This window comes from Sabethes cyaneus, chromosome 2 (assembly GCF_943734655.1).
Source record: "Sabethes cyaneus chromosome 2, idSabCyanKW18_F2, whole genome shotgun sequence".
In the NCBI taxonomy this organism is placed as follows: domain Eukaryota; kingdom Metazoa; phylum Arthropoda; class Insecta; order Diptera; family Culicidae; genus Sabethes; species Sabethes cyaneus.
Window position 1 is genome coordinate 243,564,293 of NC_071354.1, and position 16,205 is coordinate 243,580,497.

Here is a 16,205-nt window from a genome sequence, read left to right on the forward strand (position 1 = left end):
ATATGCCATTATTTTGCATGACATACTGCAAAATAATTGCATATCAATCCCGCTATGACCGGTTTCTATTTACGGTGTAACTGTCAAAGTTGATTGTTTCGCTTAAAGTGTTGTTTATTTAAAAGTTTTAATAACTCCTGAAAAATGTCCTCGTTAAGTTTTCGGTACGAAACGCCAAAAACAACGTTGAAATTATGGATATGCTTCCCGACAGTTTTTTTTATAAATGTTTTTAGCGTATCTCAATATGTTTTAAATAAGTTGAAGCCTCGACCCTATATCGACAACATCAGATACGTAGTTGTAAAAAAAAGATCATACGAATTCCATTACAGCAACTCTGTGAATGGGCTAAACCAAAACCATTGCAAGATTTTTACAACGAAGCAAGAAAAACAAGTCATGTCTAATGAATTTGATATTGAAAATCATTTAAAAAGACAATCAACCACAATTTTGACGGATGATTGATGATGGAAAGAAAAAATCATTGATGAAAACCATCGTTCCATTAGTAGACGAAACTAAAAAACAATTTTGGATTGAATTACCAGAACAAAACCAGTTAACGCATATTTGACGAACGATCTGTAATGTTTGCTAACATTTTATCTATAATAAGAGTAAATATGAGTAAATAAAATACGTAAGAGTTGATAAAAATTTTTTATCATTCATTTGAGCTTTAAAGTATGGGATATATTATATCTTCTTCCTGCGGCCACAGCTGTGGGACTGATATGCGATTACTTTTAAGATGGGACAAACTGACCTGATATTTTTTTTATATTTTTTGAAATGAAACTAGCTATTTTTTTGTTACAACCTAAAGAACAATGATAACTAATACTGTTTAGCGATTAAACTCAAAATCACAAAAAATACATATGGGACTGATATGCGATTCACGGCAGAGTACTGGTGGAAACTCGAAATATATCATAATTCTGGCGGATTTCGAGATAATTTCCGTTTTCTATTGTTAAATATATATTTGTTAACAGTTTTATCTAAGATACACGGTTAAAATTCAAGATGTTGGTGCAAAAATTACAAATTCCTTTTCAGCAGTCCAATAGAGTGTAATTGCTTAAGAAATTCGTAACAATCCATAGCATTTTAACAAGCATACGTTGTTATCCACCTGCTGCCATGCTTATTACCAGCGTTGCTAAGGCGGTAAACAACATTCCACTAATATAGGCAAATTTTCCACTATTATAGGAACATTACCACTACTTTAGGAGCACATACTAATGTCAGGAAAAGCAATATTTTAGATATATTAACCAGCAGAATGGTATAATTTTGGTATGTATTTAAAACCAACACTATGGTGTACCATATTATCATGTAGTTCAATTGGAAACTGATAAATTGAGCGTTCAAATTGTCTTTACACACTATCCCCCGACATAATCCCTCCATTACTGGAGCATCTACCCTAGTTATTAGTATGTTTCAGAAGGAAACAAAACATTTTAGTATAAGCGTCACTAAAGGCGTTCACCTATTTCAAGAAAACCCTCACAATTTTGCTCTAGGAATTTATACTTTATTTTCTTTTTACACAATCAAATAACTAACATTAAATTGTACTTGTTGCTGCATGCTTAATGTTTTTCAATGTTTTCCCTCTGTTTTTCTTTCAATTTACTTCTCGAATATCTACGCTTAAATCTCGTATCTGACTTTATCACGCGCACTAAATACTACTACTCTAGGTGTTGTTGTTTTTTTTTCAATTTTTTCTCGGCTTTTTTCTTGTTGTCTGGTTTTGTCTTAACGCATCCTACTCCTATAATAGGTAATCATCAATCAGTGCTTGAAATGTTCAGCAACTTTTTTCTTTCTACACGCAAGATCGCAGTTTATAGCTTATAACCTAATCATAATTTAACCTCTCAATAGATAATTGCTCTCAGAAATGTTATCAAATTTTTTCTTTTTCCGCTTAGAAAGAGGGTTATAAATGGGGGGAAATTTTTTTTAAAACACGATCAAAAGTACTCGAAATATGACTGTGGGAAACTTCTGTCAACGACGGGGGAACAGGAGAAAAGTGTTGTTAACTGGTCAAAAAACATACACCGCCTTCCTCGGTTGTACATAGGAAAACTCAAAATTTAACCAAAGGAACAAATAAATACTCGCGTCAGCTACGTACCTTAATGTCTTCGTATGCTTTTCTTAGGACCGAAACTTTTGCACTTTTGAGCGGCCCGTTTCAACTACTGCACACTAATAAATAATATAACCATAATAATATTAATAATAGAGGAATTATACTCGCAATAATAATAATAATAATAATCGTAGGTTGGTGGTATTCATACAGATAAACAAAATAGTAACATAAAAACGATTAATGATAAAAAATAAACATTCAACAAATTGTGTTCGACATAAAGATAAAGGACAAAAAAAACTAGAAAACAAATAGGGCGCGCTTACACACACGCCGCACTCTGGGGTGTGCTACACACTGTAGGGTAAACGGGGCATAATGTACCTATATTTGTATTGGGTATTGGTAGGGTAGGTGTATTTCACGTTTTTAAAAACCTTTTCTTGCTACGGGTTTAACATTGTTTTTGGTGGATTCTGGAGGCTGGCTGGCTGGCGGCAGATTTTCGAAATCAAGCCAGAAAGCAGAGCGATTAGTTCTTCGGTGAGACCGTTATCAGCTTATGTGGAGTTACGGGTGATATCTGTCGGGGCACCGTACAGGGAAGGATGGGAAAATAATTGCGTTAAAACTGTGACAACGTGAACGACGGTTGTGGGGAGAAACTTACCCAGAGGGCCCGGTTGCTACCGATCAAATCATCCGCTTCGTCATCATCGTCCAGCACAATTCGATCGAGACCGGCAGCGTGCGACTGTTGATCTATGAAGAGGAGCGTATCCTTGCTGCAGGTGTTTGCTCCACGAATCATCGAAACCGCGTCCGATTCGTAGGATTTGTAGGTGTACGATGAAGGTCGATGATGGAGATGGTGCTGATGGTGATGGTGGTGGTGATGATGATGGTGATGATGATGACTGTTGATGAATTCGGACACAGTGGCATTGTCCCGCCATAATAAATCCTGGAAATGTGAGTGGGAGTGGGGCGTTGGTAACGAAAAACGGCTGCTGGAATCGGGTGACTTGGTGGTGGCGGCATCACTGGAGTAGGTAGGTTCAACGCCGACTGGATCCGAGATTTCTCCTAGCTCAGGGGAGGACGGCTCCTCCTTAGGCGTCATTTTAGAACTGTCGATGTTCGATGATGGACTTTCTTCGCATTGTTGAACTGCAGCTGTGGATTGAGTTACTGCTACTTCCGTGGGACTTGGTAACGTCTCGTCCGAATTCGATTTCGCCGGTGAGGCGGGAAAGTTTTGAACTTCCACCTCGGCTTGAATTACAGTTTGGATTTTAGCTTCTACTTTACTGACCTCTGCTTTAACAGCTTTGCTCGTGTCCTCTTTACGAGACGACTCAAATGCTTCACTAACCTCGCTTTCACTCTCGGAATGTAAAATGGTTGTCTCTTCGATTTCCGCTATCTTTGGAACGACGGCTGCCACTGCATTGGCAGCAGAAGGGACCGAAACGGGAACAGGAACAGCGGATGGTTTTGATATCTCTTCTTTTGTTTTCGATTCGGCCGCCGGTATGCCCAGCGAAGGTGCGGATGTGATCCTTGAAACCCAATGATCGGCCCCCGAACTAGAGCTGGTACCGGAACACTCCGAACCATCAATCTTGCGTCTTTGGTAGAATAGAATATAGGCTTCGTTGTTGACAATCTCTTCCTGAACGCGTTCGCTTGGAACCTGGCTAACGCGCTGATCGTCAAACTTGTACCACTGATGGTCGTACGGGTTTTTACAGGCCGCAGTGTAATGGCCGGTTTCCAGGGTGTCCCCCTGGTGGTAGCACACAGCATACAGATCGTACCGATTATCCATCGTTTGCAGGGGGAAATTCGGTTGGTGGGAGGAATGTGTCGATTGGCGTTTCGTTGTCTTTCGCCAGGGACTCCAGTTGTCTTCGATGCTAGTGGCAGAGCTTTCCGTGCTCGGATCACGCGCCAAATGAGGAGTCATATCAAAGCCATTCAAAGGAAACTTCACGAGCGTAGTCAATTTAGCTGCCTGCGGCCCTCGCAATTGTTGCTGTCGAAAACGTTTAAAATGGATCACCAAAATATCCGGAAGTGACCACAGGCCAAGAGTTTTCACCACCGGAAGGTACTTCTGACAGTGAGGACATCTCCAGGCATCCTCGGCACTGAGCGTTTCCGCTTTGGTGTAATGCTCCAGGCACTGTTCCAGCGTCAGCGAGGAACTAGCCGGAATTTTCTCCTTCATTTGACTGACACTTTCATGCTCAACAAACGGATCAGTCATATCACTAAAGAACCGTTCCGGATTGACCCACTCAATCAAGATTTTCACATGCGCCGGTCCGGCATCCGTCGGCAGCACCGACAGTGCCAAATCAATCATCTCAGTAAAAAGCGGATGTTCAACCGTAGCCTCCAGAAAGGCATCCGCATCACAGGAAGGATCCTGCAACCGCATCCGAAACATCTCCTGCAACGGTGTACTGTAAGCATACACTTCCGGCTTCAGGATGCCGGACATCTCCTTCAGCAGCACCTTTTGCAACTCCACGAAGGACACATCCCGATTAACCACTATACAAAAGGGAGTTCCAAACCGTCGAACCTCCCCGCTGATAGCGTCCCTTCTCGCATTGCTTATGCACAGCACTATCTGCGTTAGACCTTCCGCCGTCGGTGGGCTCTCCACGCAGTACACCGACCCGTCGTCTCCCATCGATGAGGCCAAATGAGAATCACAGTACACCCGGGTAAAACCAGTTTCACACATTTCGGTCAAAATCATTCGATCGGTCGCGATGCCCGTATCGGCGTGCAACTGCTCGCGCAGTACCACCACCGGAGAACCGTGCGGAACACCCAATCCGAGCTGCACCTGCTTGGGCTGCTGGGAGGCATAAATCACCCGCACGAATACCGGCTGCACTGTAAGCTGCGGCAGCTGAACCGAGATGCAGTGAAACGGATCGAACGTGTTGCTCTGCTTGTGACACCGCGGGCAGGTAAGCGACGAGCGGAACTGGGCCTGAAAAACGGCCTGCACGAACGAGTTGTTACAGCGGATGTGGTTGGCTAGCGTTTCGGCGGCGATCACCTCGTCCGAGCGGCCGTAATTGTTCTGGAAAAAAAAGTTAACCAAAGGTGAAAACAAGTTTAGTGGATAGTTTATTAAGACGCAAAAATGTTTAATTTTCGGTTTGAGATCGAAGCAAGCGGTTGCCGTATCAGACGTTTTTTTCGGGTCCGTGTCTTTGGTAAAATATATTTTAAAAAGTAATTAAAATGTGGTTCTCAAGTGTTATATTGCAGAAATAAGTTATCTAGCGAACAAATCCGGGCGAAGTTGATTGTTTTCACGTGAAAAAAGTTATACAGAGGCTCTGAAATTTTGGTAAAAGTTTCATGAGTGACGCTAAGTGGACGCTCTAATGTTATAGTCAGTGACGATTCAAAATTCAAGCCTTGGAAAAGCAGAAAGATGAGAGTAATGTTCAAAACCTGCGAAGAAACCAAAGGTAGGACAACTTCCGAAGCGTCCAGCGGATAGGCGTGGTAAGAACATTTCGAAGTGAAATGTCCCAGCTTCCGAAATCATCAAATCTATATGTGTCCGTTGTATGAAGCAGGACTTTCAGGGTTGGGTTGTATTGTCAATTGCAAGGAAAATTGTACAATCCAAAGTGCGATATCGCTCATAAAAGTGCTATTTTGCATTAAATCGTTTCGGTATCTTCGGTGCACTTTTCCGTTAGCTTCCAAGCAATAAGTGCGCCGAAGATGCCGAAACGATTTAATGTAAAATAGCACTTTTATGAGCGATATCGCACTTTGGATGGTAGAATTTTCCTTGCAATTGACAATAATAATACTGAGAATTGTCAGTTCAGGTTCAAGGTTCTAGTACTTCATGAGGATTGCAAGCGCGTTTCAAACAAGAAACACTTGTTAACTGAACACAATTTTGTAGGATTAATTTTACTTTGGCCTGAATGCAACTTGATTTTAGAGTGTATCCCGAAATTCATACTGGGAGGTTCCTGGTGGAATATAAGGAAACGTTAATCCAATGATTGTTGCTACTAAAGACCTGGGAAACCTTAGTGAAGATTGGGTAACCAACCCTGGTGGAAACCAAGGTCTTACCCTGCAGGAAACAAAGGGGCTCGTTCGAGCTACGTTGGTTCTCCAGCGATACTGTGGGATTGGCAGCGGGCCTTGCAAGCCAACACCACTAAAAAATTAAAGCAACGAACGACGTAACTCGGATCGGTATAATCGTCAAAGATCCAGAAACGGGGTCACGATTGGAAATTTGGAACATAAAACTATCGGTCTTTAAATCTCCACGAAAGTACTCACGTGCTTTCTGAAGAAGTGAAGAGTCGCAAGTTCCACATGGGCGTTTATAAATATGTTGTTATGCAATAACTTAAGTGGTCTTATCTTTTTAAATAAATGTTCGGACACTTAAAAGACTTTTGCCGCAATTTGTAAAAATTTGTTAGCTATCAATTTCTTCATGAAATTATTGAATTTTTTTATTAATTAAATTTTATAATAATCTAGCGAAAATAACCGGCGCGTTAAAATTTTCTAACTTTCATCTCACAAAACATCGACAAACTGAGCGGGACATGAAAAATTTCTCATTGATTGACAACAAAGCAACTGCTTTTATTTTCAATTTTCATTTATATCCATTTTGGAAAAGCAATATCTGTGAATGTGAATGCTTTTTCTCTTATAGCTTTTAGCCAATTTAAAAAAATTAAGACTGTGGAAAGTGTATGATGTCTTGCAAGTGTTCTTTGAGACTTGTGGTGGTTTTCTTTTAGTTTCAACCGACTCTTGGAAGTCACTATAAATGCATATCGATAAGAATTACAAGTTTTAAAAGGACCTTTGGAAATATTCTTGTGAACCTTCTTTAGTGTGGGCCTCCCCAGATTTATAAGGGTTTTATGGCTGTTTTATCGCAGATTTGTAGAATTGCAAGTTTTATGTTCGGTTTTAAGGAGCAAAGGCTGGAAACCTCTTCAAGTTCATCTTAAAATTGAATTTGTTACTTGGGTCGGTATCAATCGATTAGAAATTTTTCAAAAAATCCATTACTACAAAGTAGATTACATGTTTCCCTAACAGACGTTTAATAATTGAGAAAATATGAGTCGAATATTTAATATTTCATTATTTGCATTTTTTGCCTTCCCACGTCAATGCTTCCCTAGCACGGATGACAGAAATATATACGAGATGAGCTATCGGTTAATCTTCCTTATGATTGTATTTAATTATTTACGTCCTATACAATCCGATCAAAAATTATTGAGCTTCAGCTGTTGCTGCTTCTCCGGATAAGGCAACGAAGACTTCCAAATTCACCAAACGAGGCGCCAACAAACCAAAGAATCCATCGACTCATCCGCCAGCGAGCGATATGATTTTGGCTGCTAATAGCAGCCTGCTATGTCTTTTACTGCGCAGCGTCACGTCATTCGGTCACCGGCTTTCGTTGGAAACACATCGGCAAGCAGCTAGCTTGCGACACATCAGATAGCCAGTTTTCGTGTCACATCCGTGGCATAATTTTAAAGGTTGCATTTGAAACATTGTTTGCCTTTGCCTCGGTGCGCGTCATCAGTCGGTCGCCGGCTTTCGTTAGCGAAACATCAGCAAGCAGCTAGCTTGCGACTGATAACATCATTAACATAAAAGTCTATCTTGATTACAGATCCTACCAGTAGTGTTTGTCCGGTAAACAGTATTCCCACCATTAATTCACACACCAATAACCTATCCCGGGATAGACGAAAGTAGACAATGGACACCACGAGTCAGAAATTTGAGAATTCGAGATTAACAAACGGACCTTTTCAGGTCCACCATTTAAATTAGCTGTAGAGTTGAAATTATGAATTTCTCACATGTAAGAACACAATCCTTTACCTTCTTTCGTTACTCGCGCCAACTCCGATTTATAGGCATGCTAAAATGTAACAGAATTCACTCGAATACTAATGCCACTTGGTGAAAAACTTATGGAACTTTTTCCACCATTTGAAAGATCTTTGGCTGCGGATCAACTTTACTGAAAACAGCAATTTTATTTATTGTTGGATTCCCGGGATATACCGAGATAAAGTCAACGGTTCACAGGCGTTGTACAAAATACAACAGCGCGAGTAAACCTTCCGTTACTGCGCAACTGGGGAATCTATTGTATGAAATTCGTACAAAAATCACCGGATTTGGCATTGGGAGACGAGTTACTCTACATTCGTAGTCCTACTTCAAGCCTGCACCCGTGCCACTAGGCATGGACCCTTGTACTTTTTGGGTGTGCTGAGTCCTGTTATGATTCAGCCAAAAATAAGTTTTTAGGTTGTCTAGTCCCGAGACGAATAAGATGGTTGAGCGCAGCTGCAAAGCAGAATGATATCTTGTTTTCCAAGGATCTAGACAAATAACTGATATTGAGTTACATGCATTCGGCGATGCGAGCAGTAAAGCCTTTGCTTGCGTTACTTATATGGTTCATCAACGAGAAGGGAAGGCGCAGGTAGCGTTGTTCTCACCAAATCGAGAAACATCGTTTGAACTGATTGAAAACTAAGGACTAAGGATTTTAAGGAAAACGGATCGATTTGTGGCATTCCATTCCATCACAGCTACGAAACCTAAGTTCGGTTGTGTGCAAAATTGGCTCTGAGATTCAGAATACCTTCGTCACAATAACATGCCCGATTTCAACGAAGAACTGGAAGAAATGTCTCCTATGGAACAAGTGACGTAAGGCGTTGAATGGAAATATATTCCACTCCATTCCATATTTTGGCGGTTGCTGGGAGCGTTTGGTTCGCTCCGTAAAGCGTGCTCTTCGTGCAATGCTGCGTGAAATCATCCAACGGATTCAGTGCTGCGAACTGCTTTGTGAGGTGTGGGTGTGACTGACACATGTCCCAGATGATTCCCTGGAATCTGAACCATTATCGCCAAATATGTTACTACTAGGTCGAAATAACTCAATCCAGTTTGACCATGACTTTGATGAGCCCTGGATGCTAAGGCCGTTAACCCTGCTATTTTGACTTTTCCGCATATTTGTAATTACATTATCGACCGCCACGTGCCTCAAAAAACGATACACACAGAACCGTGTCTACCTTGGATAAACGCTACGCTGCGTCGCTCCAATTCCGAAAAAAAAAGCTGCTTTAAGGAGGTACAAGACCCAATCGCTGCGAAACCACTATCTGGCGCTCAACAGACGTTACAAAAAGTTCAGAAACATGTAAAAAGTTCAACGAAAAGACGACGATCTTCCGTCAGGAATATTCCTTGGAAAGGACACTGCTACTAATATGGATATGGTTTGCCAACTATTCTTACGAAAACTCTCCAGTGTCTTTGTTAACGAAAGGTTGTCTGACACATAAGTATCGACTGCACTAGACAGCGGATCCAATCTCGGCGACTCTCTCAATAACCTGACTATTGACGATATGCTATGATTAGGCTGGCCGCTCTGAAGTTAAAAAGCTCTTCCTCCGGTGGACCGGACGGCATACATTCAATCTTTTTGAAGAACTGTATCGAAGCCTAGTTAGCCCCAATCCGTCGTCTATTTAGCTTATCGATTAGCTTAGGTGTATTTCCTTCTGCCTGGAAATCCGCTTTATGTTTCCAGTTCATAAGAAGGGTGATAAAAGAAACGTGGACAATGGACAGGAGTAGATAGAGGAATCTCCGCCTTATGTGCATTATCAAAACACTTCGAGCTCGTTGTGATCGTACCAATTTCCTCGTTCGTCCAGCAGTATTTGGCCGCTGAACAACACGGATTCACGCCCAAGCGCTCAACGACCACCAATCTACTAACACTCACTTCCCACATCATGGACTGCTTCGACGACGGTTCTCAGACAGACGTCATCTACACAGACCTCTCTGCTGCCTTTGATAAGCTGAATCATCAAATCGCCGGGCGCGTTGACAAATCGCTCTTTAATGTATCTATCGACGAGTCCATTTCGCAGGCTTTCACCGCCTTCTCTGGAAGTCCGCAAGGAAGCCATCTTGGTCCTTTAGTTTTCCTTATCTATTTTAACGACGTCACCGTAACGCTCAAAGGTCCTCGGCTTGCGTTTGCCGACGACTTAAAACTGTTTGCAAAACTAAATGACTCGTCTGATACTCTCGTACTCCAGGACCAGCTGTCGATATTTGCCGAATGGTGTAAAAACAATCGTCTAACATTGAACCCCGATAAATGCAAAGTGATTACGTTCTCCAGAAAGCTGAATCCGATAATCTTCGAATTCAAGCATGTCTTTACGACGGGTAGGTTGCGTCAAAGATCTCGGGGTACTAGTCGACTCCAAACTGACCTTCAAACAACACGTTTCCTTCGTTGTCGACAAGGCCTGCAGGAATTTGGGATGCATCATGCGGATCGCAAAAAACTTCAATGATATATACTGCTTGAAATCGCTCTACTGTGCGTTAGTTCGTTACAATCTTGAATATTGCGCCCCGGTATGGACCCCGTATTACCAAAACGGCGTCACCCGAATCGAGACAGTACAGCGGAGGTTCATTCGCTTTGCGCTCCGACGGCTACCATGGAACGACCCGATCAGACTACCAAGCTACGAACAGCGTTGCAGACTAATCAACCTGAACTCTCGTCTTTACGTCGGGATGTAATCGGGACGTGTTTATATATCAGATGTTTTGACGTCCCGGATTGACAGCCCTAGGATATTAGAGAGAATCGATATTACTGCTCCGCCTCGCTTAACACGGAACAATTCATTTTTACGTATACCACACAGATGAACCAACTACAGCGCCTTTAGCGCATTAACTGGCTTACAACGCAATTTTAACCGTTTTTTATCCTGTTTTGACTTCGGCATTAGCCACAACGTGCTGAAATCTCGCTTCAGAACAAATTAGCTGGTAGTTTTTATTAGTCATTAAGATCAAGAAATCTCTTTTAAACAAATAAACAAATAAACAAGAACGCGCAGCTTACAGATTTATGCTGATCGTTTTTGGCGTGGATGGGTGGCAGAGTATCGCCCCGAGTTAATCAGAAGTCGTATGAAACGTGCACTGCTAGCAGAGGACCTGCGAGCAGTTTTCCAACAACGGGTGATAAGAACCATGTTTGGCGGCGTGCAACAGAACGGTGTATGGAGGCGAAACACGAACCACGAACTCGCTGGACGGATACGTTGAGGAGGACATGTTGCTAGAATGCCGGAAAGCTTTCCTGCTAAAATGGTTTTCGCATCGAATCCGATAGGAACAAGACAAAGAGTGGCACACCAAAGAAGGTGGCAAGATCAGGTGGAGCGAGATCTGGCGAGCACTGGGTGCCCGCGAAACTGGAGACCAGCTGCCATGGATCGAATCAGATGGACGAATACGTTACGCAGAGCTTGTCATAAGAAGTAAGGGCAACTAAAAAAGTAAGGTCAGGATATGTGAGGTCCCTATCCCGCCGATAGGGTTGCAATCTTAAATGTTATTTGTTTTTTATTCGTACAATTCTTCCGACAATTTGGGTTTAAATAAACACCCAAAAATTACTCAATTATTAGTATTTACATTATCAAGTTGCCAATTAAAAAGGTCAACAAAGCAGTTCAATTGTCTGGCCATGGAAGCGATGGGAGAGTCGGCAGCATATTAGGTTGAATAGGAGTCATCCTCGGTGCGTAGAGTCCGATTTGCGACAGGTTGTCCGGTGCATCATATTTACCAGTTAAAAGCTTGCTGACAGCTAAAGATTGTGAAACTTGTCTACGTGAACTTAGTGTGCTTAAGCCCAACAGACGACAGCGATCATACGGCGTTAAATATTGCTGATCCCTCCAGGGAAGATGACGAAGCTAATATCGAACAAATTTTCGCTGTAGGTTTTCTAGCCTGGCGGACCAGACAGACTCGTGCGGGTTCCAAACGATACTCACAAATTACAACGTAGATCGTTCAATAGAGTAATACAGAGATTTGAATAAAGAGGGTCATTGAATCCTTCACTGGGGGCCCTGTGAGAATAGGGCCCCTGTTGAGCTATTCAGTTAGGCTCCGGAAATTTCGTAATCAAACTCTATTAAGCTTCTAGTGCGATGAAAGTTGATGACGCAACATTTCTCTACACTCAATAACAATTGATTCCTTACGCTGATGCTAAACAAATCCGGAAGCCTCTGCAGCATTTTGCAGTTCTCGATTCGTCTGACTATATCGCTGACATCAGCGAAGAAAAGTCTTCCATCTCCATTGAGTAGTAACGCCGTATCGTTTATGTAGATATATAATAGCAGCAGGGTTGGTGATCCGCGAGAAAACTGTGAGTGGCATTCAACTTTTTCTCGGTATATGAAACGACATCGTCTATCAATGTATTGCTATATTCATCGTACGATGCTGCTCCGTGTGTGAGCACAATCGGCAATCCTGTGAGTTAATTCTCTCTGTATTGTATCCTAAACGTATACGCGCCATGGGGAATGCGATTCACTCTCTCGTGATTCGCTCTGTGTGTAAATATCACGGAAAAGGATCGCCAGGCGATAATTTTCGCAGATGAGAAAGGATTGCGATCATTGGATGATTATCGTTCTTTTTTCGCTTGGAAAAAAATGTAAGATTTTTCGGTTATGGATATTTTTGTTGCAATTGTGTTGGCGAATGGAGGATATAGTGATGTCTGATATTGTTTTAATATAAATACAAGGCAGCAACTTGCTGTTCATTAAAATGCTTGCAAAAAATATTATGGCTGAATTAAACAGATGTTTAGCATGGTTTGAAATTTAAGAACGAGGTAGCGCGTGGAAAGCAAAGATTTGAATGGCCCTGCACGTTTATAAAACCGCTCTGCGTACTCAGTTGCGTTGATACACTGTTATTCTGGTTATCCATATCACCACCTCTGTGGATTTAGGGCCATTATATAGTGGGATTTCACATTTGGCATAGTTTAATTTTGGCGTGCCTCGATTTTAGTAACAAAATAATCCGTTTTGGCAGCATAAAACATTTCACTTAAAAAAATATGCTTAAATAACAGTCAGTTTCCGCATACAAGCCTTAAATGACGAAAAATGAATGTTACGAACAGTAATATTTTTATTGCCGTAGGACTACGTCTTATCGCAGGTTGCCAAAAACTTACTTGCACCGGACGGATAACTCTTGGCGGACTTGCAATCGTTGATTAATAATATTTAGTCAATTTCTAACGCATCTACATTCAATATTTTCATATCCAAAAAGGGTCTCGATTTGGCACGGTTTCGATTTTGGCAACATAGGGGACTTGGATTTGTTGGATTCGATTAGAAAAACTCGTGAATTTGCGTAAAAACCACGTAAATTTCGAAATTCGCGTTAAAAAACCTTATAATTTTCAAACCTAGATACGTATAAAAAAGATGTTTTGGGCACATCCACGTAAATTCCGAAATTCGTGTAAAAACCGGATTTAATCCAGCTGGTGGTGAAAGGAACCTTTGCTATACCATCTTACATGTTATTTGATATGGAACTCGAAACATCTTGGGAACATAATTCAACTGTTAGTTGACGTTTTACAATTTATTCCATATAACTTGAACTGACATTTAAATATAAAGAATGACAAAACCATTTATTTGGTAGTAAAATCATTAAAATCGATTTGGTTGTCCCAAAGTTATTTGAAAATTGATTTTTAGGAGAGGGCCCCAGAAAAAGCCAACCTAAACGCCAAACGAAAAAAATACAAATCTAAAATTGTTTTAAAAACCAAAAAGGTTTACTAAATTTGAACATGATTAAAGCACTTCTGAGTTTTGATAGATCCTTTTTACAATAAATTGCTGAGTATGTATAGGTAAGTTGTATTTAGTTACGTCCTTTTAAAGTTTTAAAGGGTAGATTGCTCATATAAAGTAAATAAAAATCATCAATTGCACTTCCGCAATGAACATAAATCGCAGCCTGTATTGTAATTGTTTTGCGAAATATGAGAAGTTTCGAGCCGGATTAAGTTGCCGTCGAGTGAATGACTACTTTACGACCTAAACCGAATCACATCATCCGTGATCTCAAATCACACTAGAAATATTCAAAATTTTACAATTGTTATCTCTTCCTCTTTTGCATTGTAGCAATTAGGGTCATTAAATTAGTTTGTTCCTGTAGTTTCGATAAGTTTAGCGATTAAAGCATGTGCCACTAGAAATTATGGCTAGTTGGCTACGCATACGCAATGCATATTGCGTACAAGTTAGCCGAGTTTTCTCTTTCCTAGAGCCGCTCATTCGCTATTCGCAAAACCCAAATTTCGAAGCACGAAGCGTAAACTGCCTTGCCATGTTCTTCTTCAAATTAGCCCGAAGAAAGTTCAACAAATCTCTCTTTTTCCCTTTGGTTTTATGCATCTAACCATTTCATTTCCCAGAGTTTATTGAACTTTCTTCGGGTTAATTTGAAGAAGAACATGGCAAGGCAGTTTACGCTTCGTGCTTCGAAATTTGAGTTTTGCGAATAGCGAATGAGCGGCTCTAGGAAAGAGTAAACTCGGCTAAATTGTACGCAAGGTGCATTGCGTATGCGTAGCCAACTAGCCATAATTTCTAGTGGCACATGCTCTAATTGCTAAACTTATCGAAACTACAGAAACAAACTAATTTAATGACCCTAATTGCTACATAACACCCCGGTCTGTTTTACGAAAATTTGATTGTAGAATACAATCAAATTTTCGTAACTGCAAACCGTACAGAAAAGAAATACTAAACAAGAAACACTAGAAGAGGCTCTAAACTAAATTATTTACAAACTACTTAAGCTACTATTTACAAATTTATACAAATGATTAATGGTTCACCAAAAGAAATTAATGTACTTGAACGTAAGACATTTCTTCGTTGCTGTGCCGCGGTTCATACATCCACACTTCAACAGCTTCATATTCACTCTAAATCGAGCCAAATCCCAATATACTATTTTCCCCAAATCGAAATCCCAAGCAGTAACTCCTGCGCCGATTCACATCGACCAATAAGAAATCTGCCACCTACAACGTCCATACATATTCCCCATAATTACAACGAATTGGCATATACATTCCATGGATTACTCCAACACCTATGTTGGAAAGGTATCCCAAAATAATATACCATCAGCTTTGCTGTCGAAGAAAACCTCAGAATACTTCTGAACACATTTCTTCTATTAGCAAAACGCAACCTCCCACCTTGACTTCCCCAGCAGTAACTCTTTACCAAATAATTGGCCACTGAGAAACCTGCCAACGTAATTCCATAAATTTCTCTTTCCTAGAGCCGCTCATTCGCTATTCGCAAAACCCAAATTTCGAAGCACGAAGCGTAAACTGCCTTGCCATGTTCTTCTTCAAATTAGCCCGAAGAAAGTTCAACAAATCTCTCTTTTTCCCTTTGGTTTTATGCATCTAACCATTTCATTTCCCAGAGTTTATTGAACTTTCTTCGGGCTAATTTGAAGAAGAACATGGCAAGGCAGTTTACGCTTCGTGCTTCGAAATTTGAGTTTTGCGAATAGCGAATGAGCGGCTCTAGGAAAGAGTAAACTCGGCTAAATTGTACGCAAGGTGCATTGCGTATGCGTAGCCAACTAGCCATAATTTCTAGTGGCACATGCTCTAATTGCTAAACTTATCGAAACTACAGAAACAAACTAATTTAATGACCCTAATTGCTACAGCATCCGCCAACGCGGTTCGATACAAATCCACCTGCAAAGGCAAATCACACGTTAAGATAGCAATTTCAAACCTAGTAAAATATTTTAAAATGAAGTCTATTATGTTAAAAGACGTAGTCCTACGTCAAAATTATCAAGCTCATTTTTATGTAATAACGGCCATCTTAGTGTTTACACAGCTGTGCTAGTGGTATACGGCTTCTATTTGCCAATATCAATTCAAAATTATGCGTAGGTACCCGCCGCTCGTGGATTCCTGTGTTTGCTGCTTGCGATAAAATTTTCTTCCGATCGCTGTACTGCATTATCGCCAAGTGATTCGATCGGAAGTTCAAGACTCATT

The 16,205-nt window shown here is 40.9% G+C and overlaps 1 protein-coding gene across 1 annotated transcript in view; it reads right to left on the reverse strand.

The window, feature by feature from the left end:
• Nucleotides 1–1,500: 1,500 nt before the first annotated feature.
• The window catches only part of LOC128733550 (ubiquitin carboxyl-terminal hydrolase 31), a 33,711-nt gene continuing 19,006 nt past the window's right edge, over nucleotides 1,501–16,205 (reverse strand). The window contains exons 5-6 of the mRNA XM_053827204.1: nucleotides 2,799–5,234; nucleotides 1,501–2,711 (exon numbers count right to left, since the gene is read on the reverse strand). Coding sequence (XP_053683179.1) covers nucleotides 2,661–2,711; nucleotides 2,799–5,234 — 2,487 coding nt within the window. The 3' untranslated portion in view covers nucleotides 1,501–2,660. The remainder of the gene's footprint in view (nucleotides 2,712–2,798; nucleotides 5,235–16,205) is intronic.